Source organism: Aythya ferina (assembly GCF_964211825.1).
Source record: "Aythya ferina genome assembly, chromosome: 6".
Lineage (NCBI taxonomy): Eukaryota > Metazoa > Chordata > Aves > Anseriformes > Anatidae > Aythya > Aythya ferina.
In genome coordinates this window covers 14935005-14958884 of record NC_140303.1, presented here as the reverse complement: position 1 = coordinate 14958884, position 23880 = coordinate 14935005, and the positions used below count along the sequence as shown (strand labels likewise).

At 39.4% G+C, this 23880-nt stretch overlaps 1 protein-coding gene and 1 long non-coding RNA gene across 3 annotated transcripts in view; one reads left to right on the top strand and one right to left on the bottom strand.

Annotated features, from left to right (window-relative positions):
• LOC311439006 overlaps positions 1-23880 on the bottom strand; it is a 52899-nt gene that overhangs the window by 12176 nt on the left and 16843 nt on the right. Inside the window, exon 3 of one of the 2 annotated variants that reach the window (XR_014694504.1) lies at positions 15274-15407. The exons of the other annotated variant lie outside the window; for it this stretch is intronic. This is a non-coding gene — a long non-coding RNA (uncharacterized lncRNA). Of the gene's footprint in view, positions 1-15273; positions 15408-23880 lie in introns of those variants that run through there. 2 annotated transcript variants of the gene reach the window in all.
• CPO (carboxypeptidase O) lies at positions 5344-18464 on the top strand. The gene is made up of 11 exons (XM_084524164.1): positions 5344-5495; positions 8656-8731; positions 9154-9278; positions 11446-11557; positions 12135-12233; positions 12979-13083; positions 13690-13800; positions 14923-15013; positions 15602-15804; positions 16810-16894; positions 18074-18464. The coding sequence occupies exons 1-11, from the start codon at positions 5362-5364 to the stop codon at positions 18340-18342; spliced, it is 1410 nt and encodes a 469-aa protein (XP_084380290.1). The 5' UTR covers positions 5344-5361; the 3' UTR covers positions 18343-18464.

Genomic DNA, 23880 nt, shown 5'->3' with positions numbered 1-23880 from the left:
TGCAAGGTGAGTACTACTCACCTTGCATAGCCTTACATCCAAAACTGCAAGCACACGAGCAATACTGTTATGCTTGGTGGTGCCGGTATTAAACAGAAAGCTGAGTATGGGTATCACTGCTGATAGAACTGAGGCCAAAGGTTAATATGAAAATGTTTCATAGCTGCAAAAGCTAATTACTTAACTTAAAGTGAGTATAGTATAGATTGTTTGAGTCTAAGAAATTGTGTGCAAGGATATTTGCATCTAATAATTTATGCCATGTTTAAATAGTTCATACAGTATTTTAGGGCTTGTAATAGAACTCATTAAAATAATGTTAGTTTTTCTAGAATGCGGTGCAGTAAGCTTGTTTTTTTAACCATTAAGCAGTAATAGAGGCTTATGTGCAGTCTTTCACAGTTCTGCTAGTAGCAATAAAGTAATATTGGTTCATTTACTTACAAAGGTAATTACTGTATTTAAAAATACAAGCAAAATACACTTACAATGTTATGTGACATCTTCGTTAAAAAGATCTCATCAAAACAAACCACACTTTGTTTTGACAACGAAAAAATTACAATATGTTTTGTTTCTTCATACCATCAAGGATTCTCATCTAATTCTTGCCCACTCAGAACCTTATAACAGTATCAGACACTTACGAAAATCCTTTTGTCCCAAAGCAGAACCTTTGAAATCATAAGTTCTAATCATGTCACCAGGAGCTATTCTTAGGAGTGAAACTTTTCAGGACTGGAGAAGGTGAGTGTGAAAATTTAACTGCTCCTTATGACAGCAAATTCAGACCCATTAAAAACTGCCAGCAAAAGGAATCTTTCCTTTGATCAAGCTAAAAGGGCATTATTTTGCAGCCAGCTTGTATGCATGGAATTTAGGTTCAATAATTTGCCACTGCACCTGAAATACACTACTAGTGTTTTTTTTCAACTGCACAATCCTCATGCAGACAAATTTCCTACTGGAGTTTACATAAGGGCTCTAGGATTTTGCGCACAACTCCTGGTAAAGGGGATCATCCTTCACTCCTAGAAATAAACTTTGTTACTCCTGAGCAACAAGCTGTAAATACCACCTTGAATTCAGGCTCTATGTTAAAGGAGCACCTCAAGGTTTCTTAGCAGTGACATTTTGTTGTTTGAAAGATGAAGGTAAAATAGGCCAACTAAGGAAAGGCATTTTGCTAATAGCATCCTCTTTTCCTGCTTAAGGAAACTGGTATCTGAGGAAGCTGCTGCCAGCCTCATTAAAGCAATACAGATTTTGCCAGCCTGCTTCCATAAGGAGCTGCTTACCGAATGGGTACTTGATGCACTTCTGAGACAATGAAGTTGTCTAAAAACTGTATCATGGGACTGGTGGAGAAAAGGCAGGTGTTATTTCTTACAGTGACACAATACACTTAAACTTCCAGTTTTGAATCAAAATATCTGAGTATGCATGTGTGTAAGTGCTATAAAAACTGTGGAAAAATCTTTGAAAGCATTTGTAAATGTGTATGTCTTGAAATCATTAGGTCATGTACCAATTGTCAAATTAGTTCCAGTCAGCTAAAGCTTAAGTGTCCTATGCCAGTCAGTGATCTGCAGGACACTAACAGTTGGCTTAGTGGAACTAATTTTAAGGTTTGCTAGTAATGTCATTCTAATCTAGCGTATGTTGGCTGGAATTTATTTAAGATTATTTTTAAATCCCAAATGTAAGTTTAATGGAGTGTTTTCAGTATCAAATCAGAGAAAGAGAGAGAGAGGAAAACTCAGCTTCCAGTATATTCCCATCTATGCTAGAATTGTGGCTGGAGGTAATGAGGCTTGAGAACTGTTAACACTGTCAAATCACAACAGAGTCCAGAGAATTTCAGACAAACCTTTCTCTAACAAAGTTATGAAAGGTGAAGACGTAGTATACCAAGAGGAACAACGAATTGAATTGCAAACCACACAGCATATTGCTGAAGATGCATGCGCTACAGAATTAAGACCATTCACTTAATATTGTAGAATGCATTGGAATATTTGGAGTATTGCTCAGAAAGACAGAGAATACTTTTAGTACTCACAGAAAAAGACAGTAACTATGCAATAAGCTATCTGCTATGACAAGTCAATGGGAAACAGATCTATCATTTCATTGTGTGCTTCCTCAAAGTGAAGCCACAGTGATAACCAGAGGATATTTTAGTAAAACAGTTGAATTACCCAACCCACTTCTTCACTGGAGCAGAAGACTAGGATTTAAGGCACATTACTCAGCATGTTACTGTATTGACCCTACTGAGTGATGATTCTGACTTGGACATATACCATGAGCTTTCTGCAGCAATGAAAGAGGGAAATTTACTGGAAGATTATTTTGCCAGAATTAAGGTGATGATTAAAATAATGATCATCTTGAACTCCATCTAGTTCTACTTTGTTTTTTAGTTCAGATGCAGTCAGTATGGGAGTTAGCTGTGGAACTGGGAAAGCTTGATGTGGTGAAGTGATGTTTGTGGAGAGATACAAGAGCATATTTTTTTTTCTTTTTTTTTTTTTCTTTTTTTTTTTTTTCATCTTAATAAGCTCCTTGTCCTTGAAAGTTACATGCAGCTCAGGAGGAAATCCAGGTGCAGGCAGCTACCAGGATCAAACTCACCGCTGTTTGATAATTGTTTAAAACATGTGCTACGCTTCAGTATGGAATCTTTAAACAAAACAGTTCTAGCTTGTGGCTGTTGCTAAACAGACTGTATGCAGATAAGTCACAAATAGCTGAGCATATGTGTGGTGCAAGGTTAAAACAATAACAAGCAGGTCGAATCATTCAAACACTGGAAATCACTTTGACTCCAGGCCAAAAGCTTAGCTTGAGATGATATCAGTATGGGATAAAAAGAGGATAAACTAACAGGCTTAGCAGCCAGCTTGTTGGAGTCAGCATATAGTATCTATACTTCCAGCAGGAAAGCAGATGGTCATATATTTAAGGAAGCACCAGACAGGGAGTCAGGAGATCTGAGTTCTATTCCTGGCTCTGCAGCAATGTTCCGATGTCACCTTGGGGGAGTCACTTTTTTCCCCTTTTTTCTTAATCTTCTAAGTAGTGGAAATAATATTTGCTTGTCGAGGAGGCGGTTAAGAGGCTAAACTGATGCTGAAAAAATGCTTTGAAGCTCTAAGAAAACGTATGCAAGTACTGCAGAGCAAACTTGTTTGGAAGAAAGGACGCTGCATGGTTTCACATGGCCATATACTTATGACCTTTCCTCTCCTCAGAACATACCATGTCTTTTTACACAGTTTTCCAGGAGGGAATAAATGGATTAAGCTGCCTTCCACATTTGCTAGAAAGATAAGCAGCTGCCAGTAAGAACCTGACCAAAGAACAGGCTTTATTTCTGAGAGAGACATTATTTATGCCCAAGAGGGCAATAGGCTTGTTGACTCTAACTGTTTGTCCCAAGGTAGTTTTGCACTGGTGGCAGAATAATGTCTCTAATGGCATTTATTCCAAATTCAGCAATGCTGCTTACAAACTGAACATTAAGTACATACTTCAGTATCTTCTTTTATGAACAAATCTTCTGCCCAAGTCCCCAAACAAGTCCATTTTTTAAATCGGTGAGAAATGTCCATGATTATTTGTACAGGACTTTCATCTAAAGCCCATTAAAATCAAGTAGACTTCAAAGGAATTTGAATCTAAGACCTAACAAGCAACTGTCATTTCTTCTGAATCCCATGCCCGAAAAGCAAAATGACCCTATCTATCTTAGTTACTCTTTGGCATCAGAGGAGTAATGATTTCACCACCAAATAAATAGATTCTACTTTCAGGATGAAGGTGTAAGGATATGGTTGGAGTTGAATTTTATCATATATCATGATTTGTGCCATTTGTGTATACCTTTTTTTTCAAAAGAAAAAAAAAAAAACACATAATGAAGCCTTTTGTTTTTTTACTCTATGCTCCATTTTTCTTGTCTCTTGATTCTGAGTCCCTGTCAAGGGACTGAGCTCCCTTCAAAGCCAGTTCTGGTAAAAGGGCACAGACACTACCACAGGAAAGATAATTCAAAACATTAGTCTACCTCACATAGCTATAGTGTGGACAAAGGAAGAACAAGAAAAGGTTATCTGAGCAGAGGTGTCAACATGGAATATGGACTTTCAAACATGAGCTTGTTTTTCTGTTTCCTACACAGATGGAGTTGCTGTAAGGATGGACAATTATCAATCCTGTGAAGGTGGACTTCCTTCAGCTCTTCTGGAAGTCACTGTGGGTTGGGTATCTGCATGGAGGGAAATATTCATCATTTTTACAATCAAGCAGTCGAGCAAGTAACAATATGAGGCAAAAAATGGGAAAGGTCTGGTGTGATTTATGAAGAAGAGCATATTTTTCTCTTGAATGCAGACTGGTTTTGTGAGAACACACTTCTGAGTTAAGCTGGTCAGTTTTGCTGTCTGTTTCCTTGATGACAGCCTTGGCAGTAATGTAAGAGGACTTTGCTGAGAAGGATACTATGATTACAGTTAAAATTCATTGCATGTGTACACAAACAAACTGACTTACTGGACTTTCTTCACTCAAAATCCATGCAGTCTGCTGTATTAAACGACAATGGGATGGCTTTACTCCAAGAGAGAAGTTCAGTGAAGCAATTTCTTTCTGAAGAATTGTGCTATACGTCTAAATGTAGTCTACTAAGGAAGGAATTCAACTGCTCACTCGTGATACATGAACTAAATAGGGAATGAAGTATTTCAGACAGTAACCAACCCACCATTTTGAGCATATCAAAACACTTTTTATGGCAGTGTAAAGTTGATAGTGTGTGGCCTGGGACTGATTTGGCCCAGGGCTGATTTGGCCCAACTGAATGTGGTTTTAGGTGAAACTCTGCAATCCCCATATCTTTCCCTCTAAAACAAATATTGGTTGTTTCTTTTACATTCTCTTCTCGGCTACCCAAGTGACAAAACTGCAATCAGAAGGTCAGGGAAGTGCTCCACAAGGACATACACATGGGAAGGAACAAAGCAAGGATGGAGCTTATTTTTCCAGTATTCTCTTGTTCTTCCTACCCCTGTAATTTTTACATAATCCTCACTAGTTGCCATAGACCTTGCAGGTAACATTTTCTTCAGACTGCCAACGTGGTCATATAACATTTTTAAAGGTTTGAAGGTAGCATATATATAAAAAAAATCTTACTTCTTAAAAGGGGTGCTGCAGTGAGAACAATGCTATTTGTATATGTTTGTATTTTGGGATGTGAAACAGAAAGCTTGAACAATTAACAAAAAGTACAACTATATCAACGTGAAGTTAATGATTGAACAAGGGTAGGTCTGGTTATATAATAGAATTGTGCAAATGAAGCTTTCAGTCCAGATCTATCCTCATCTATTCTGGATTGTTTGCACAAAAATGTGGCTTTTTCTTGGGATGACCTTTTCTCTGGGGATTCTAATTCCTGGAAAACTCTGCTCGGATCTGCAATATGATGGGTGAGTGTGAAGGGGGTCATGAAGAACTATGCAATCACTGACATTCTCAGGAACTGTGTAAAAATAGTAATAACATCTCTGAAATGAAAATGTGGATGAAGGGTTACTAACCTGTAAATTTGTAAGATTTGAAAAAAGAAAACATACAGACAAGAAATGAGAAAGAGTGAATCAATCCAAGCCAACAAAGATATGGTGGCAGCTACAGGAGACGCAACATGTCCCTGCAACGCATCTCTGCTATCATTAGCTGAAAATCATTTGGCTGATCCTCTTTCAAAACTTCTGAAATGAACTTTTGAAATCAGATGCTGTAGGAATAAAATACTTTTTCGGGGTACAAAATGACTGAGCAAAATTAGATCCATTAATAAAAGAAATCTGGGGTTATGTGAAGAGGATGCTCAGATGCTGAACTCCTGTTTTAAATCTGTAAAAATAATTTAAAAAGCCAATGAAATTGGTCCAGACAATCTTCATCCAAAGGTGTTCATAAAATGAGATTATCACTTTTTTTAACTGCAAGTATTTTTGAAAAGTCTGAAATGCCTGCTTTTGCTGTATTCTCCATTCTCAACTCTGCTTCGTAAGAAATGAGTGATATAAAATTGTGCTGTTTGCCTGTCTAAACAATTCTGATAGGCATTAACCCTCAACTTTACAAGGAATGACAGGTCACTCTTCGCCTTTACAGCAGCTGTGATTTGCAGTAGGGGCACAAATACAGTGCAGAGACTAACTATCCATATAGAACTTCATATATGGAATTTTCTAAAGTCAACAGGAAAGTAGACCTGTGATTAATACCTCTGGGTTAATTATATCCCCTAGATACAGCTTTAAAAAGAGCACAAAACCAAGCAAATAAGCTCCTTCACAGTATACCTGTTCAACACCTCTCCTGGCAGAGCATACACAGTCACTACATCTCCCTTTACAGCGCATTATTTCCCTTTAATCTTTACATTTGTGTCAGGGACTTGCTCAGAGCCTGATGTTTTCACTGGGCAGAATTCATGGACCCTTGATTATGTAGTGTTCAATTTTGTTTCTAATTGCTCTTCAGGACTGAACCTGTTGAGTACTTGCATAGGATTTAAAAACACACTTAACAGAATGATCTGTGTGACTTTGGACTAGCAGTACCTGCACAAAGATGAAGCAACTGGTAAAGCCCAGCAGGACTAACATTTTCGTCATAATTTGCTCTATGCAACAACTGAAATTAAATATCAGAGGCGTGTGATCTATGAACATCCAAGGAAATGCAGCTTGTGCTGAGAATGGTCCTTTAATTTGGTAAGAAAGCTTAACCATAGCATTTAAAAAATGTTGTTCTTGCATGGTCACATGGGCTGACTTTGCACTTCTGCACTGAGAATCCTAGTCCATAATCATAAATGAGTGTGTGCTTTCTAATTTTAGTGTACTATTAAAAATGATCTGTCTCCACACTGGCTATTGTAAAAGGTTTATCAGTAAATAAGAGCTGGCCATCTGGCAGCAATCTGACTGTCTGGCATTTCTTTCATTTGGTGTAATTAAGACATAATGTCAATGAGGATAGAAAGATATTACAGGATATTGTTTCCCTTCCTGACAGACAAAGCACGAAGCAAGCCCAGGCATTTCTGGAGAATAAACACGGAACTGCAGCTGAGATGTTTATTCTCCTAGCAAAGATGTTTATCCTGCATCTACAAGGATCTATTTCAAAGATACCATGGTTGTTGTATCAAACCGTTAGCAATGCAAATGTAATCATTTTGCCCCATAGATAAGGCTGCTGCTATGTGCTAACAGCATCTCCTGAACCAGTTGCAAACAGCTCACTTTAACTATCAGGTTCTGTTAGTCCATCAGCAAAGGTGATATATTCAAGAGAGAGAGAAAAAAAATCCTGCCCTCCTATTTTTCAGTGGATAATGCGAATAAATTGTGAATTCTATTTGCATGTATATTCAGCTGATAATAGTACATTTGTATGGAAGCACAAATGATAGCAGTTGCAGTTCAGATGAGAGCATATTATATTGATGATCACAATGATTCACCATGCAAGGCTTTTGCAATGAGAGTTTCTATCACAGAAGCCTTAGCAAGTAAATATTTTTTTTTTTTTGTACTTGACCTGTAAAGGTTTCAAAGCCTACTGAAGTCACTGAAGAAGACTGTGAAGTTGTGCTTACTAACAAGTAAGCACATTTCCCAGGTTCCCCATTTGACCGCATCAGTAGTAGATAACTGCCACCTCACCTTTGAGAAACACGACATAATTGTCAAAATCCACTTGTTATTATGAAATCCTTTCATTAGAAATATCACACTTGTTATCAGACCTGGAAAGCTGATCTGTGAACATCTCAAAAAAAAAGAATTACTTTTTTTTTTATTTTTTCTATAAAGCATACAGATTTGTTTTCTGCATTTCCAAGCACTTTAATTTGTTCTTTTCCAACTTTTGATTTTTTTTTTTCTTTTTTCAGATGAACTCTGCAGTAAATTAAAGTTTCATGGGGCCTAAGGAAAATATATTCCCAGACACTGGATCTGTGTGTCATTTTTGGAATAGTAAAACGATAGATCCTGTACAATACATTTTTTGTGTTTTCTGCTGTTTGAGTAAGAATATGTGCTTCTGGAGACCACTCTATTCACTGCTTGTGGAATAAATTGGCAATTCTTATGGCGAGCAGTTTGTGAACATCCCAGTCTCTTAGCAACTGGTGATATCATGGCAATCTAACTTTTTTTTGCATGTTGAAATAGATTAGCAAAGCACAAAGCCTATTTGGAATAATTGAACAATTCCTGAACAGGAGGAACAAAAAGAGATTTTATCAGTGATCTTGTTTTGGCCCCAGTCCTGCAGAGGCAGAAACACACACCAGGGCTCATGCAAGCTGATATGATGAATAAAGGACTGCCACTAGCAAGGAAGCAGAGCTAACCTAATGCCCCAGCAACAGAAAACCCACATCACTTAGTCCTGTTTGTAGCTAAAACATTCCAGAAATTCATCACTCAGACATGCTTTTCTTAGAACATTTACATGTTTTGTCTTCCTTCCACATGAGAAAATACCTCCCTTTGATTTATGGCAATCATGCCTACTTTAACAAATATTAAAACCTGTCTTGTTTCTGTACTTAATTTCCAGAGATCAGGTTTTGCATATTGTGCCAGAAACATTTCAGCAAGTCCAGCATCTTCAGCATCTTTGCAGCACTTTAATGGTGAGTAAGAATAACCAGGTGTGCCTAAAAAGCACAGAGGGGGCTTGGAATGTAAAACAGATTTGCATGTAAGCTTGGACAGGAATGAAGGTGAAAGTAAACTTTGAAAAGCTACACCTAAGACGTTTCTCTTAGTGTAAGGCTAAATTGCCCCTCCACTAGATGAAAGAATTTATGGGGAGACGACAGTTTCATTGCATGGCTCTGGGAAGGTGCTGCTACTTATCAATGGTGCCTCAGACAATGGAAGCACCGAGCCTGTGCTGCATGCTCTAGGAACAGATTCCTGGAGAAAAGTTAAGAAAAGAATCTGAAGAAAAACTTGTTCCATTGTTTTGATACGCAACTACTCTAAATAAATATATTTTCTCGTTCTGAGAACAGAGCGTGATTTGTGCATTTCCTTATTGTCCTCTGCCTAGCTGGATTTGTGGAAGCCCCAGCTGCTTGAAGACATCCGGGCTGGAGAAGACCTACACATAAGGGTCCCAGCTCCTCTGGTGCAGGAGGTGAAAGACAGCTTAGATCAACATATGATCTCTTACAAGTACGACCTCTAATTTCCTGATAAGAAAGGCTGGCTCTAGCAATCTTCTTTGCTATTACAGTAGGATCAAACCCTTTCCAATGAGCAGTCAGCAAGTACTAATGACAGGACCCAACCTTTGTTCCAACTGCCTCCAACTTATCTTATCTTGCCCGATGCACAGATATTATGGCTACCTCTGAGTTTTAAAAGCATGTTCCTCTATGCCCTGTTTATTCACCTTCCACTTAGCCTGGACTGCGAATTTGGAGCTGGAACAGAACAGAAACTGCAGTCTTCCTAACTGTTCTTCCCTTGACCAGGCTAGGGAGAATTTCCAGGCAGCATCTAGTGCAAGAGAAAAATCCCAGCCTTTAACAAAGGTCCCAGTGGCAGGTCCCCACTGCGCACAGGTGAGAGCCACTAGCTGCGTTATCACAGCTATCCAGCCACTCATCTATGCCAAGGGCCACGCTTTTGTTTCCAACCAGAAGATCTAATTCAGATACAAAGAGTGATTATAAAGCTACATGGGATTAAATAAGATCTATTCCTCATCCAATCTCACTCCCATTTGGAACTGACTTTTCCAGGTAACCAGCAGCTAGCTATATTTCATATAAACCATCCTGCAGTCACTCAGGGCTGATGACAAATGGCCTATGGACATACACTGACATTTACCAATGAAAGATAAGCTAAAAGAGGATTGGTGCCACTTCAAAGCTGTTTAGAGTTAAAGCTGATCTTGACATCCTGCCTGACAAATTCTTTTTAGTAAGTGTGATGCCCTGACAACCAGACGTGGAGAGAGATGAGGTGGCAGCCAGTATGCATGATCTGGCATCAGGTTTAGGTATTCAGACCGAGACGACAACCCAAAAGATATTTAGCCTCAATCAAGGCTCTTCATTTTCTAATGGCTTCAGCTGATTCTAGGGGAAAATTAAATATTAATCAGAAGTTAGCAGCTTAATTTTTATTTTATTTTTTGGATTGGAGCCAGAATAGTATCCACCTCGTGTAAGCTCCTAAAGAGAGAGGCGGGTAATTTAAAAGTCAAGCTGAAATTTTGGCTTGAGGGATTGAGATAAGGAATAAGGCAATGTTATAGTTAAAATTCCTGCGACAGATTCAAAGCTGGAGACATCTTTTAGAAGGTGGTTGACATGCAAGGAAGGTAATGTGACAGTTAGGTGAATAAAGATAGAGACATAAATGACAAATTATAATCAGGACATAAATATTCTGACTGTGTCAGATGCTGGGACTTCTGTTCTCCAGAGCTCTGATAAGGCATTTTGTGTGTGGTTTCAGTTCAGGGGAATCTGCACTGCTACATTTTAGTCTGAAGTTCAGATGTGAATAAACATCAAAGCCCAGAGAGACAGTCAGCTGTAACCACTCTTAAAAGTTAGATGTGCAGTTTCCAGAAATGCCAACTGGTGCTAGTGTCAGCAGAATAGCCTATGAGCACTTATGGTGTTTGAAATCAGTGTTTAAGCTACCTTTGCAATTGTCTTATCAGAAGCGCCTACAATGAGCACAGATTTGTGAGTGTTACAAGTGGCCGCTTTCAGTAAGAAAGAAAAGTGTCTGATATGAAGTCCTCTGAAGCCAAGGCAAAAGCTTTATGGATTGCTCTTCCTCATGGAATCAGCCCTATGCCACACTCTTTTCTGAACGAATTCCGAGATAAAAAGCAATGAGGTCTTTTTAGAGAAAAGATCAGGGTTTGTTCTGATTTTTTCAAAGTGCACCAAACACCTACATGAAGTCTTTGCAAATTGAAAATGTCTCTATAAAATACAAAGAAACAGTAATCTTAAAATTTTCAGTTTCCCCCTGACTTTCCCCAAAAGTGGTATTTTAGAGTTTTGCCCAAGAGCAGAACTGGTAAAGGGAAGTAAGATCTTGAACTTTTTTTTTTTTTAAATCGTCAATGGTTAAAAAAAAAATCTAATAAAATTATTATTCATAAAACCCAATGAAGACTTCAGCACTTGGAACTTTCTCTTACAAAAAAGTAACCATTTTGTTGACGGTGATGAATTTGCCAGGCAGCTCAGAACCTAAGGGGCTACAGCTTTTTATTTGTTAATATAAGTTGTGTACCCACCACGACAGTTCTTCAGTAATCATTAGGGATTTTTTTTATTTCCTATCTCCCAAATTTCCCTCCTTTCAGAGTCCTGATAAATGATGTGCAGGAGCTTGTGGACGAGAGTGTGCTAAAGGAGAGAAGCCAAAGGCAGGTCCCTGAAGGTTACAACTACACTGAGTATCATCCGATGGAAGAGGTAAAGATGAACCTGAGTTTGTTTGCTTTCTTTGTTGCTATTTTGTATTTGCCACAGGAAGCAGCTCCCTGCTTACAGAAAGCTATACTGGAGCTCCTTCTGGCTTTAGGGGTCTTTTTTGAAGGATCAGTCCTTACTGTTTGACTAGAATCTCGTCCTCATGTATTTTGTTGAAGTTACCCCTAAATTTCCTACTGAACTTACATGTGGAAAATAAATACAAAGATGGCAGATACTGTAATGCAGTTCTGGAGATTTGATGGTGTGGTTCTGCATCCAGCAAAGACAACAGAAAGACACCCAATGGGGTGGGCATGTTGAATAAGATTCGGGATAGAGTATCAGTGTTGTATTGCAGTGATGTTGTCTTTTACCACCCAGTGATATATGGCCATGTCTTTGCCTGCAGGCAAGTGAGAGACCTTCTGTAAGCATTAACTGATATCACAGATTGATATCACAGCTTAGGTCTGAAGAAAACATTGCTTGTCTAGGAAAATCCTTTAATCTGGAAATAGAGGTGGATAAGAGAAGGAAACTCCCCCTTAGCACCAAGCGCTCTCTGTGACTGTTTCAGATTTATGAATGGATGACTCAGATCGAGAAAAACAGTGAGCTGGTGACTCAGCACTACCTGGGGAATACAGTCGAGAATCGAACAATTTATTATCTGCAGGTAAGGCAGGAACTTTATTAAAATAAATAAAAGTACAAAGGAGAAAACAGGATTCAGATCTTCCCTAAGACTGTACCTATTCCAGTTCACTGAAATGAAGATGGTTTTGCTCCCCCTACAGTGCAGTAAGATTTCCCAATGTTCATATACACTATCACTATAGCCTTGCTATTGCTGTTATATTGCAAAAGCAGACAAATCAGCTGGAATCGAGTTTAGAAATATCAGTCAAGGTGAAACTAGCTTGGCAACAGCTGTGTGTGAGGACCAAGAATTTTATTTTCCAGTTTTTATTTTTCACAGCATATAACATTTCTTCTACAAGTATTCCATGATACTTTTTATTGGTAGCTCTAGTAAAAACTGTAATCTTAATAATTAGCTTAGTTATTGTCTAATACACTCTTATCACTGAGTAAAATTAGATTCCCTGCCTTTCTGTGCTTCCCTGTCTAAAAAAAAGAATCTCAGAGTAAGAACAATCAGACCTGTGAATGACTAATATAAATGAAGAAGAAACTGTTTTATTGAAACTTCTACTCAACAGGCACTTTAAAACTCTTGCCCTGAGTTACTTCAGAGATGGGCTCATTAGGAAGGAGAACTTATCATAATGATGTCTGCAATAATAATTATCTCAGATAACTCAATAGTATATCCAGGAACATCCTTTTCTTCATGTATTAGGCTAGGCTATTTTATTGTAATGTAAGTTAGCCCAATGACCATTTTTATACTCTCTCAGATCAGTCAACCATCAAATAAACCCAAAAAGATCATTTGGATGGACTGTGGGATTCACGCCAGAGAATGGATCGCTCCAGCCTTCTGCCAGTGGTTTGTGAAAGAAGTGAGCCCTATCTTTTCCACCAAAATAATACAAAACACTGATTGTTTTGAATGCTTCAGTTTTCTTCTCTACAGTGGTACCAAGCATTATGCTTTTCCTGTTAAAATATGATGTTCAAAAATAGTACACAATACAGAAACCTAAGTCCAAATCACAGTTTGAGATGGGATACGGGACAATATTTGTTAGCACGTTGTATCCTCTATCTAAACTGATTCCAAAGACACTTAACTAGACAGCAATTTCTACCTTTTCCATGGTGGCTTTTGGATCAAGCCTCTCTATATCACAAAGACACAGTCCCCCTGGAATGAAACATCCCTAAAAATGCAGTACAGCAATGTTCTAAAATACCTGGTGCACAATGCCTATGGCATCGTGTTTTTCATTCTCTGCACCCTAGGAAGTGCACTACAACTGGATACACTGTCACTTTGTTAATGGCAGAAGGTAGATCTCTCAATATATCTGGGGATCAAGTAGATCTTGGATACCACAGTAATATCCAGGAGTGAGTGATTCTTTGATGACGTTTCTAAACAATTTCTTTACAATGATTACCACTATATTCTCTTCTGTTCAGTCCTTTGTATTTTTTATTTTCAGATTCTGCAAAATTACGAATCTGATGCAACGATAAGAAGATTTCTTCAGAATTTGGATCTCTACGTCTTGCCAGTCATCAATGTTGATGGTTATATCTATTCCTGGGAAGCAGTAAGTAGTGAAAATCCAGGACCAGACTGAAATTTAGACGTGCACAGCATGTTTTGTTCATTTTAGACACAGTCATAGCAATTATATTTAAACAGAGAACAGTGACAGAATCATTACTCACACAAATCCTCCTGTGGCAGAGAGGTTTTTTTTCTTCTGGTAAATCAGCAGTCACTTGAGATCAGAGGGCAAAAAATTCCTAGCAAATGTCATGAGCCTTGGGAAGGTAGAAAGTCAAAACCACAGGATCCATTGCTTTCAGGCTTCTGGGAATGGACTGACTTCCCTGCTAACAGCTCAAGGCTTGAATGATAGAGTTAAGCATGTCTGGAGGAGTCAGTCGTACTTTGCAAGAAATCTCAACTAGCAGACAGATCTAATCACCTTCGCAGCATAGGGCAGAAGACTTGGTCAAATGTTAGGCTATCTGGCTTTGAAATAGATGTGCTCTCCCAAATAATCTTCCTTATCTGCTATGGAGAATAACGCGAAATATAGAAACATCTTTTAATTCAGAACATTAGCACGGCCCAAAATGTTCAGTCTACTGCCACATGGACCCTACTGTCTCTCCACTTACTCCCCAGCAGGTTGGGAGCACACCACACACTGCATTTGGATGCACTGGTCATTCAGCCAGGAGGCTCATACAGGCAGTGCAGTGAGTTCTGCAGGAACCAAACATGGCAGTGAGTTTAACAATGAATCAAAGAGCAGCTAGATTAGATGGCAAAAAAAGCATTCATCTTCCTGAATCTGAAACAAATGTAAGTTCAGCTATCATCTCTTTTGGACAAAGAAGTATCCCTCACAATGTCAGGTCCTTCTTAGAAGTGGAACACCGCACGGAAGCAGTTCGGTACTACAGAAATAACATTGTTGTTTTTTAAAAGCTCAGAAGCTCATTTCAAGGTGCATGAAGGCTTGTGGAAGATATCAGCATGGCAGTAATAAATAAGATGTTTGATCACTAAGTTTTATCACCCTTGAACAGAGTCCCCTATAATGCAAGAGTTACTCAAGAATGCAGAGGTCTAAATAAAAGGTGTGCAATGCCATACTATCATTAGTCTCTTTGGATCATCAAGTTGCAGTTATTTAACTGGAATTACTTTTGTTTAGGAACGTTTATGGAGGAAAAACCGTGCACCATATATGAATGGCACCTGCTACGGGACAGATCTGAACCGAAACTTTAACTCCTCCTGGGGCAGTAAGTTCCAAGTGTTTCATGTCAGCTACATATAATAAATACATGCAGTATTTATACAGTAAATAAAGCAAGAATAATAACAAGTCTCTGAAATAAGATGAAATCCTATATGAAAGGAATACTCATCCCACTGTCACCAAGATACACGTAAAAGTAAAAACCTGGTTTGTAAAAATATTGCTATTGACTTTCAACTGGCATTTACTTCTGGAAGCAGAATATTAGTGCTTACACAACTGTACTTCTAATTCACTGCAGGAGCAAGCATCACCAGTGTTAGGAGTCAGTCAGTTAACAGCCAACATTTGTATCTGCCATGAATTTCAAGGGGCCTCCAAAGGTTTGCTGGCAGGTTGTATACTGTTGTTGTGTCAGTGATTTCATTGCAGCCAACCTGGAAACGCGTGTAAAATAATTCATAATTTTCAAATTTTAGTTGCTAGCAAGAGAGTAAAGCATTCGAGTCCCTCTGAGCTTTCTAGTCTGACTGCCCACATACACACACACCTGAACACCTCCAGGTAAATTTCCCTATGAAGTGGAGTTAATATGTTTCTCCTTTAATCCACTTTTTGTATTCCTCTCCAGGTGTTGGTGTTTCTTTTAACTGCACCAGTGAAGTTTTCTGTGGATCTGGACCAGAATCAGAGCCTGAGACGAGAGCTGTGATCCAGCTTATTGAACAGAAGAAGAGTGACATTTTGTGCTACTTAACAGTACACTCCTACGGACAGTACATCCTCACTCCATATGGTTCCACAACCACACCTCCAAGTAACAACGAAGAACTGGTAGGGCAAAACATTCATCTTTCACACCAGTAGAGAATTAGTACAAGCAGTAGCACCTGGCACAACTCTTTGAACTGTTGATCTTTCTTTAAAGAAAACTTCCCTTGAGGCAAGTCTCCAGGGCTTTAGCATGCTCATTGCCCTTGTGCTGGGCTGTGGTCTCCTCAACATTCTCAATTGTCTCTTGAATGGGCAGTACCAGCAAGGCTTCTCTGTCTCAGAATTAACCCTAATCTTTCATCTTAAAGTAGGAAAAGTGAATTATTACAGTGTTACTACAGTGCAGTATAGGTAAGCAGAGAAGAGCACCAAGTTCTGCCTGCAATCATTTGCTGCATGCAGGAATGTGTTTGCACTTCAGGATGCTAGTACGTTACATGCATGTGGTTGTCAGGGTTGTATCCAGAATGGGTACAAACATGTTCATTTGGAGAATGGGAGCAAAGTAGACACCTACATTTTGGTTACTATTCTCCCTTAGTTTTTGAGTGGTTTAAGTTCACTAAAATGCATATTTATGAACATTCCCACAGCTGTTGCACTAGTGAAGAGCATGTAGGACCTGGGTTCAGAGTTCATACCAGACACTGGAGAAGTGATTCAGTCTGTCTATGGTTCATTTTCTAAAGATGGTGAGACACCGACTCCATGGCAATAGGAGAAGTGTAAGAGATCAATAACTGCTCTAGTCAGTCTCAGTTTGCTATGCAGCATAGGCTCTAATTCTCCAAAATGCATCTCTCCAGCACTAAAACAAAACCAGTATCTTCTCCACCTAATAACAGTTATCTTTTTAAAATGTAATTTGCATTAAAAAAAAATCAAGACCGTTTTGCCCAGATGTTTGTAATGGGTTTCTCTAGAGTCCTGAACTAATAGAAATAAAACTTGAGGCTGATCACAAGTAAACTTATAGCTGAAAGAGATACAGATTTTGGACTACTAGGAATAATTGCCAACTTTACTGGTACTGACAAAAATGCTGTTTGTATTTTGAACATACAGATGCAAGTTGCACAGAAAGCAGCTGCTGCCCTGATGGGAAAGTATGGGACCAGTTATAAAGTAGGATCAACCTCTTTAATTTTATGTAAGTTTATTTTCCCCTTTAATTGCTCTGTTTTTCAAAGAAGAGAGTTATTCTTGCGTCATAGACATCAGCAAGTGCTGTTTTGCCAAGGTCCTTCTTTGAGTAATATTTAATTGCCTGGTTTGGTGGAACATCCAAGTAACAGTCATTTGAATACAAGATAATACTGTACCGCATAAAGCTGACTGCAAGAAGGAAAGAAGCATTGATCAGAAGCCAGTTCTTACATGAATTCCTCACAGATACATCACAGGGGACAGAAAGAGATTGGTGATAGATCATCCTGACCCTGCTGAAGTCAGCAGCAGAACTCCTATTTGTCTTCACTGGAGTCAAGCAAAAATTAAAATCCCAATCAGGTCTACTCCATAAGACATTATCACATTGCAGCTGCCTGCAGTTCGGTGCGAAATGCGTCAGTCTCAGCCTCATTCCTACCAGACCAGATAGCCACATCACGAACACACCACGACAGCTGATCTTAGTTGACAGTCTTAACACAGAGGACTTGAGGGCCCTAGAGACTGCCTGGTAAAAACAATCCTTTCCCACCAAGCAGGAAGTCATGCCAGGCACTCAGAACAGTAAGTAGCTGGCTTCAGTACACACGTGGTTTTGCATATTCACAATGTCTGTCTATGCCAGTCTCTGCATTAGCAATGTGGTGTAAATCTAAGGTAACTTGTCCATGCCTAGGACTGCATGCTGCCAGGGTTTGTACTTAAACTGAATGGGTAAGAAAAAAAAGATCCATGAGGCAGATAAACAATGATACAAGGAGTAGCCAGAATTTTTTTCAGGCTTGAACAAAATCATGTTTAAAAATATATGTGTTTAAAAATATACAGAGAAGTTCAATGTCAATGTAGAAAATGAAATACCAGAACAGAAAAATGGCCTATGCACCTTGTATCCAACACTGATCATGGCAAAAAGCTATAAACACAGAATCTGTGGAACTCATCTCTTGTACAATATCATCTTATGGAAAGTTGTTTCACTTAGGAAACTCCATGGAAGACTTTAAGAATTGGAGCAACTAGAAATGCTGGTCTCCATGTCACAGTGATGTATGATTACTGCTTAGCTCAGGGATTCTGGTATAACCTTGCATTAACAAGAGGTATTTCAAAGAGCAATGCTAATACATATATCTCCCCTCTATTTTTAAATTCACAGACAGTAACTCAGGCTCCTCACGGGACTGGGCTCACATGATTGGCATTCCTTTCTCCTATACATTTGAACTGCGAGACAATGGTACTTATGGATTTGTTCTACCTCCTGACCAGATCCAGCCCACGTGCGAGGAGACTATGTTGGCTGTGACAACCATTATAGACTATGTTGACCAGAAGTACTTCCCAGGTGGGGCTGTGATGCTGACCTCAGGCAGCCTGAGCCTGAGCCTTTGCCTGAGTGTTGTATTTACATGGATTGCTTCTTAAAAACACTACCAAAAGCCCCCCAAGAGACACCAGACAAGGCATAACATCCCTTTGAAATGACAAAAGTATATTAGCAGAGAAACTAAATGTCAAGTATTTCAATAAAAGCTCATTCCAGAAAATTCAAGCATTCACTTGTGGTTTTGATAGCTCTGTTTTAGGGACTTGTTGGATGAGGTGCTATTCCTACCTCACGGAGCAGATCAGAGAGCATTTCTTTGCATTCTCAAATTCCAGAAGCTCGACAGAGTGCTAGAGGACAGGAACCACTGCAGCTTATCGAGCAGAGACCCTCAGCCTGGGCCACTCAAAAGGAAGTGCCAAGGAACGAGCTGCTGTATGCGTTGTGACAGCCAACAGCAGAGGGTGCAGGGCGTTCACTAAAATAGAGAAAACCTATTTTAAACATGTATTGTCTGCTTTTGAATCCTGGAGTTCTGCATCCCAGAACTACGTCCACCAGGCTTGGTTATTACAGATTTTTTTTTTGATAGAAAATGAAGAGTTCAGGAAAAAAATGCTATGTCTAATTTTCTAATGCAATGTCTAATTTTCTTAGCAAACTTGAAGTTTCCACTTGAAAATTTAAAGTCTTCTTTAGACTAGAGATTTTCAACAAAATATTTCCAACTTTGGGGAAGAGAATATTTTTTTGCTTGTTTATTTCTAATGACTGCTTGAAAGCTAGTCGTGGCAAATGTAGATCAAAAGCTTCTGGTATAAAACAGATAAAGCACACGGAGATGACCATAATATTACTGTCCTCAAGCTATAAAGTACAACAAAACTCTGTGACTTGACTATGATCTCATCGATATTCTGTGGCAGAATCTGGAAAATTCTTTTGACAAATTCCCTTCCGATGCTGGCAAGAGAAAGATGCATCACACTTGACCATGATACCATTAAAGAGAAATAAAGACAAAAGCTTGCAGTCTTTTTTCCAAAGCACATCTTATTGTTTTGTCTGTATGGTTCATTGTCAAACCTTAGCTCCTGTGTTCACTGTCCACAGATTATTACCCATCAGCGTAGCTAAATCTGTCTAACTCCTGCAGGTTCCCCAGAGCATAGTCCTTCCAGACCAACCACTCATTTAGAGTAAGACCCGTCTGTCGCTGGGCTTTGTAGCAGAAGGTGTCACTAATTAGCACTTCTCCCCACAGGAGCATCACTCCCCAAACTTATGTTTAGTTTAGGGTGTAACTTGTAAGGCTTTACATCTACGTTTGTATATCATGCCTTTGGAACAGTAAGAAGCAAGACAAGGCTATCTGGCCCATCACTGGGAGCTGTCTTTAAGCAAATGGGTTTTGACCACGAGTGTTTTGTAGCCTTCTGCTGGCAAGTGGAAGCAAAGCCCCCCAGTTCCACCAGGGCTGCCACCAGCACCAGATGGTGGTGTCCTCTGGTGACCAGTGCCCCCACGTTCACCTTGCCAAAGCCAACCCAAGCTTGGGCTTCCACCACGTCATTTCCAAAACTAGCCCATGACTTTACTGGTACAAACTGCTGCTGGGCAGGGCCCCTTCCTGGATTTGGAGACACCATACAGCCTGGGTGCCTAGAGACAGACTGGAAGGGAGTTAGTTTTGTTGATCTTAGGGATCTTTTGATAACATTGTTTGCAGCTACAAGATAAAACCAGGTGTGTCCCAAGGTTAATTAGCAGATTTCTGTGGACTGGCTCATTTCCTTATTAACTCCCCTTGCTGCAATAACCACCAGCAGACAGGGAAAGATGCACCTGGACGTGGGCCCTAGGCAGGGGGATGAGGGGAGAGTTTGCCTCCAGCATTCCAGAACCACAAAAGGGGAAAGGAAGACTGCCAGGAAAAGAAAAAAAAAAAAAAAGGAGGGAGAGAGAGAGATTTAGCAATAATCATTATTTAGAAGAACTTCTGCTACTGTCAGCACACTGATCATCCTTGGGCACACAGCTCCCTGGATCCATCAGCAATGACTCACCCACTTCGCATAGTAAAACCACAAATGAAGGTTGTGTGGAAGCAGTACCTTGCCCTCCCTGCCACTGCAGAACTGATGTCCCACAGTGAGTGCTTACAGCCCCTTTTAGGAGCGGTCGTTGCACAATCAAGCTACAACCACTAAAAGGCCAAGGCTGCAGCGAATTGATCTTTACAAACATTACACGGGCTCTTATTTCACACACCTTCCCAGTTTGCTGACATCTCCGTGTACCTTTTGTGCTTGTAGAAGGGTGATAAGTGTGGCTGACAAATGACTGCAGAGAGGGTGCATTTTATCAACCACAGTTTGCAAATAAAATTTTTAAAGAAAAACATACTACGAATGTCTCTTGAAACTCCCCTTACTTCATGAATCCACTGTCTGGCTCTGTCCCTCCTACATTCCTTTTGTTTTCTCTTTGACTTCTGCTAGTTTCTGCTTTAGGATGAGTTGCGGAAAGAGCCACATTCTGATTTCTTAGCAGAAGCACTGCATTATCTTACTGAGACAATTGTGTGGCTTTCACTTTACTCATGTGTAAACACAACAGAATTTATCATGCAAAACTTATTCTTTTATTGATTGTTATTTCTCCCCAGTAATTTTACCAATACCAGTGTCTCTTCTCTTTCTCCTTCACAGTTATCCAAATCATGCTTGCTTTACTCGTGTAATTGTTATTGAGAAGGATTAATTACTTTTGGTCATTCAGGTTACTGAATAAAAACAAGGGCATCTGATTTTTGAGTAAGAGTGTTCTACATTATCCTTATTAATATTTCTTCCTTAATATAGAAATAAATATTGAAGGAAGGGCCAGTGATCTCATTCAGTTTCATGCAAGGAGCTCCTCTTTGTTAATTTCTCCTACACACGATGTTAATTTCATACAGTCCTCAGGCTCCTAACAAGTTAGCAACACTGCCCTCATTAAGGAAAGTGAAGATAATCACGAGGGAGCTATACTATTAAATGAATGTGTGCAGCCTCATTTCTTGGAGCTGTACATGATACAAGATCAAAAACCTGCAGTTTTGAAGGGAGTATAGCAAGCAGTAAGAGCAAGCTCTGTCAGCTCACCTTCTAGGGGAGGCACTTATTCCCTGGTTGTTATCTCCTGATAAAGTGCTTACGCTCCAGAAGTCCACTCAAACATTTTTCTTGGGTGCAGGTTCTGTTCCAAGTGAAAAAGAGAAGCTGGGTCTGAACAAAACTCTCAGACTTGAACATCTCAACTGTGTATCAAAATTAGCAGCAGTCTTAGCTGCTACAAGCTCGCTCAGAAACACAAAAAGACGGTCTCAGTGTGTCCCAGGTATGATTGTAAATGGAAAGGTACTGATTTACAACAGAAGACCTAGCCATTCGGGTCTCAAATCTCTCTAGCTAAAACTACTTTTTCCAAAGTAAGCTGGGACCAACTTCAGATGGAAAGGTCAGACTCTGAACGGAAATCAAAGCATCCTGAGACGGTCTTGGGTTTCCTCAGCCTACAACTCACAAGCATTCATGGTCCTGGTAAGCTTTGTCTCAGTCCCTGTGCCTTTTTTGGCTTCATCTAGAGCTTGGTTTTCTTGACTAGATGGGTTTTCCAGTTAAACCATACACAAATAATACAGCAGAGCCCACTGCTTTGATGACAAGCTGTGCTCATGATTTGCTTCAACATAAATGGCTAGCCAAGGCTGCTTTTTTTTTTTCTTCACGACCACTAAGCTGAGAAGGGACCAAAAATAAAGATAAAGATAATAAAGAGAATTCTAAAGCTGAGACGATTGGGCATTAGAATTAGCAAACTTGGGTACTCTCGATTAAAGTATTTTCTAAAATGCATTTTCTATTTCCAGTATCTGCTTTCCAATGAATCTGGATGATCCTTGTTGGTAGAAAATATAAAGGAATAATTTGATCACAACCTGTCATCACTTGCTTCTGTCTGCCAAATCTCACAGTGTCTGTTTATGTGCATGGTAGGCATTCATAAAACCAGCTTCTTCTCTGAAAGCTGGCAAACAATACCATTGTACTGTTCCCAAGGCACCCTGTGGCAAGCAGTGAGAGCAAATGCAGTGTCACGCTCACACCTTTTAATTCTCCTCAGCGTCTTGACCACAAGTTACACCCCATCACAGATGCCCTCTTGTGTGGGGAAAGACTCAAATGAAGGCAATGTAATTTAGGGAGTGCTGTTTAGGATTGCATAGTACCTACAATAGAAAATACATAGATAAGGGAGAATATTTGCAAAAATGATGGAAATTTATTCTGCTGACAAAGGCTTTAGAGGGAAAGAGGAAATAGGTCACACATGGACTAATAATGTCATCATTGCTAGCTTTAGTTCCTTTGCATGAGTGTCTGAAAGAGACAGACCTTGTTTGAAAATCCAATCCCTCCCATTTCTCAAATACCCATCCAGCCTTGCCTGAGGATCACCTAACACAAGAAAGTAAGTCTGTATTTAATGTCCACATTCCTAGTCCCTAAACACAAAACACGGGAATCTATGACAAAGGCCACTTTACCCCAGATTTTCTCTTCTCACTTCAGTCACTGTTTCTGTATATTCCTTAGATTTGCACATTGCAACTTTCTTTCCAGGCTACCTCAGCTAGAAACAAATCAAGGGCTTTTGTTTGTTTGTTCTATGCTTTAGCTTCTACTTGAAAAATAAATCTTGCTCGGGATAAGCAAGATCTTTTGTGGCCATACACTTGTGATATCAGAACTGTCTTTGAATTTGCCATTTTCTTCACCAGTTACCCGGGACATGGACCTGAACTAATCAGTGTGTGATTTTGAAAACACTGAAAGGGGGTAGAAATCTCAGAAAGCAAGTTGTGTCAAATGGTTTACTAGGAAATACTATAAAAGGGTCATTCTCAGGGGTAACAAACCCTCCCAACACCAGGGGAATGTAATTCCATCAGGAAAATGATTGCCTAAAAGTATCACACCCAAAATGCCTTACTTGGCATTACTCCCACCTCAGAGGCAGCATCAAGCCACTTGTGCATCCATCCATCCATTTTGCCTGCTACCTAAAGAATTCCATTACTCTGATAAACCTGTTAGTGCCTGAAATCCCCAACACATTATCCAAGGATATCTTAGTGACCAAGGAACAGGGAATCAATAATAGGCTCGTGAAGGGACAAGAAGGGGAATAAGGGTTAATAGCAATTATTCATGAAAAGCAATTTAAACCACTTTTAAAATTTAATTTTGTGTGCCAAATTTAAAGGATTCTTGAATGCTAAGGCCTTTTTAATCATGCTGATCCTATGTCTTATTAAGTAGGACCGGAACATTACTCTTTTTTTTGTGACCCTCAGTTATCAAGGACATGCTGGGCAAACAGCCAAGGTAATACACGCTCAATAATAATAATCTATACTTAAAGGTAACATGATGGCTATTACATGATGGCTGTGCCGATTGGAGGAAGGTTAGATCCTCCAGCTCTGGTAACTGCTTGACTTAGCACTTGTTTTAGTGCATGAGAAACATTATAAAATAAAGCATATATCTTACAAGCAGGAGAGAAGTCATGAAATGTAAGCAGCA

Bases quoted from the DNA above. Each gene is read 5' to 3' on its own strand.
- CPO (XM_084524164.1), top strand. From the start codon at position 5,362: ATGAAGCTTTCAGTCCAGATCTATCCTCATCTATTCTGGATTGTTTGC. The intron at 13,084-13,689 runs GTGAGCCCTATC...TTTTATTTTCAG, and splicing joins GCCAGTGGTTTGTGAAAGAA to ATTCTGCAAAATTACGAATC. The intron at 16,895-18,073 runs GTAAGTTTATTT...TTAAATTCACAG, and splicing joins ATCAACCTCTTTAATTTTAT to ACAGTAACTCAGGCTCCTCA.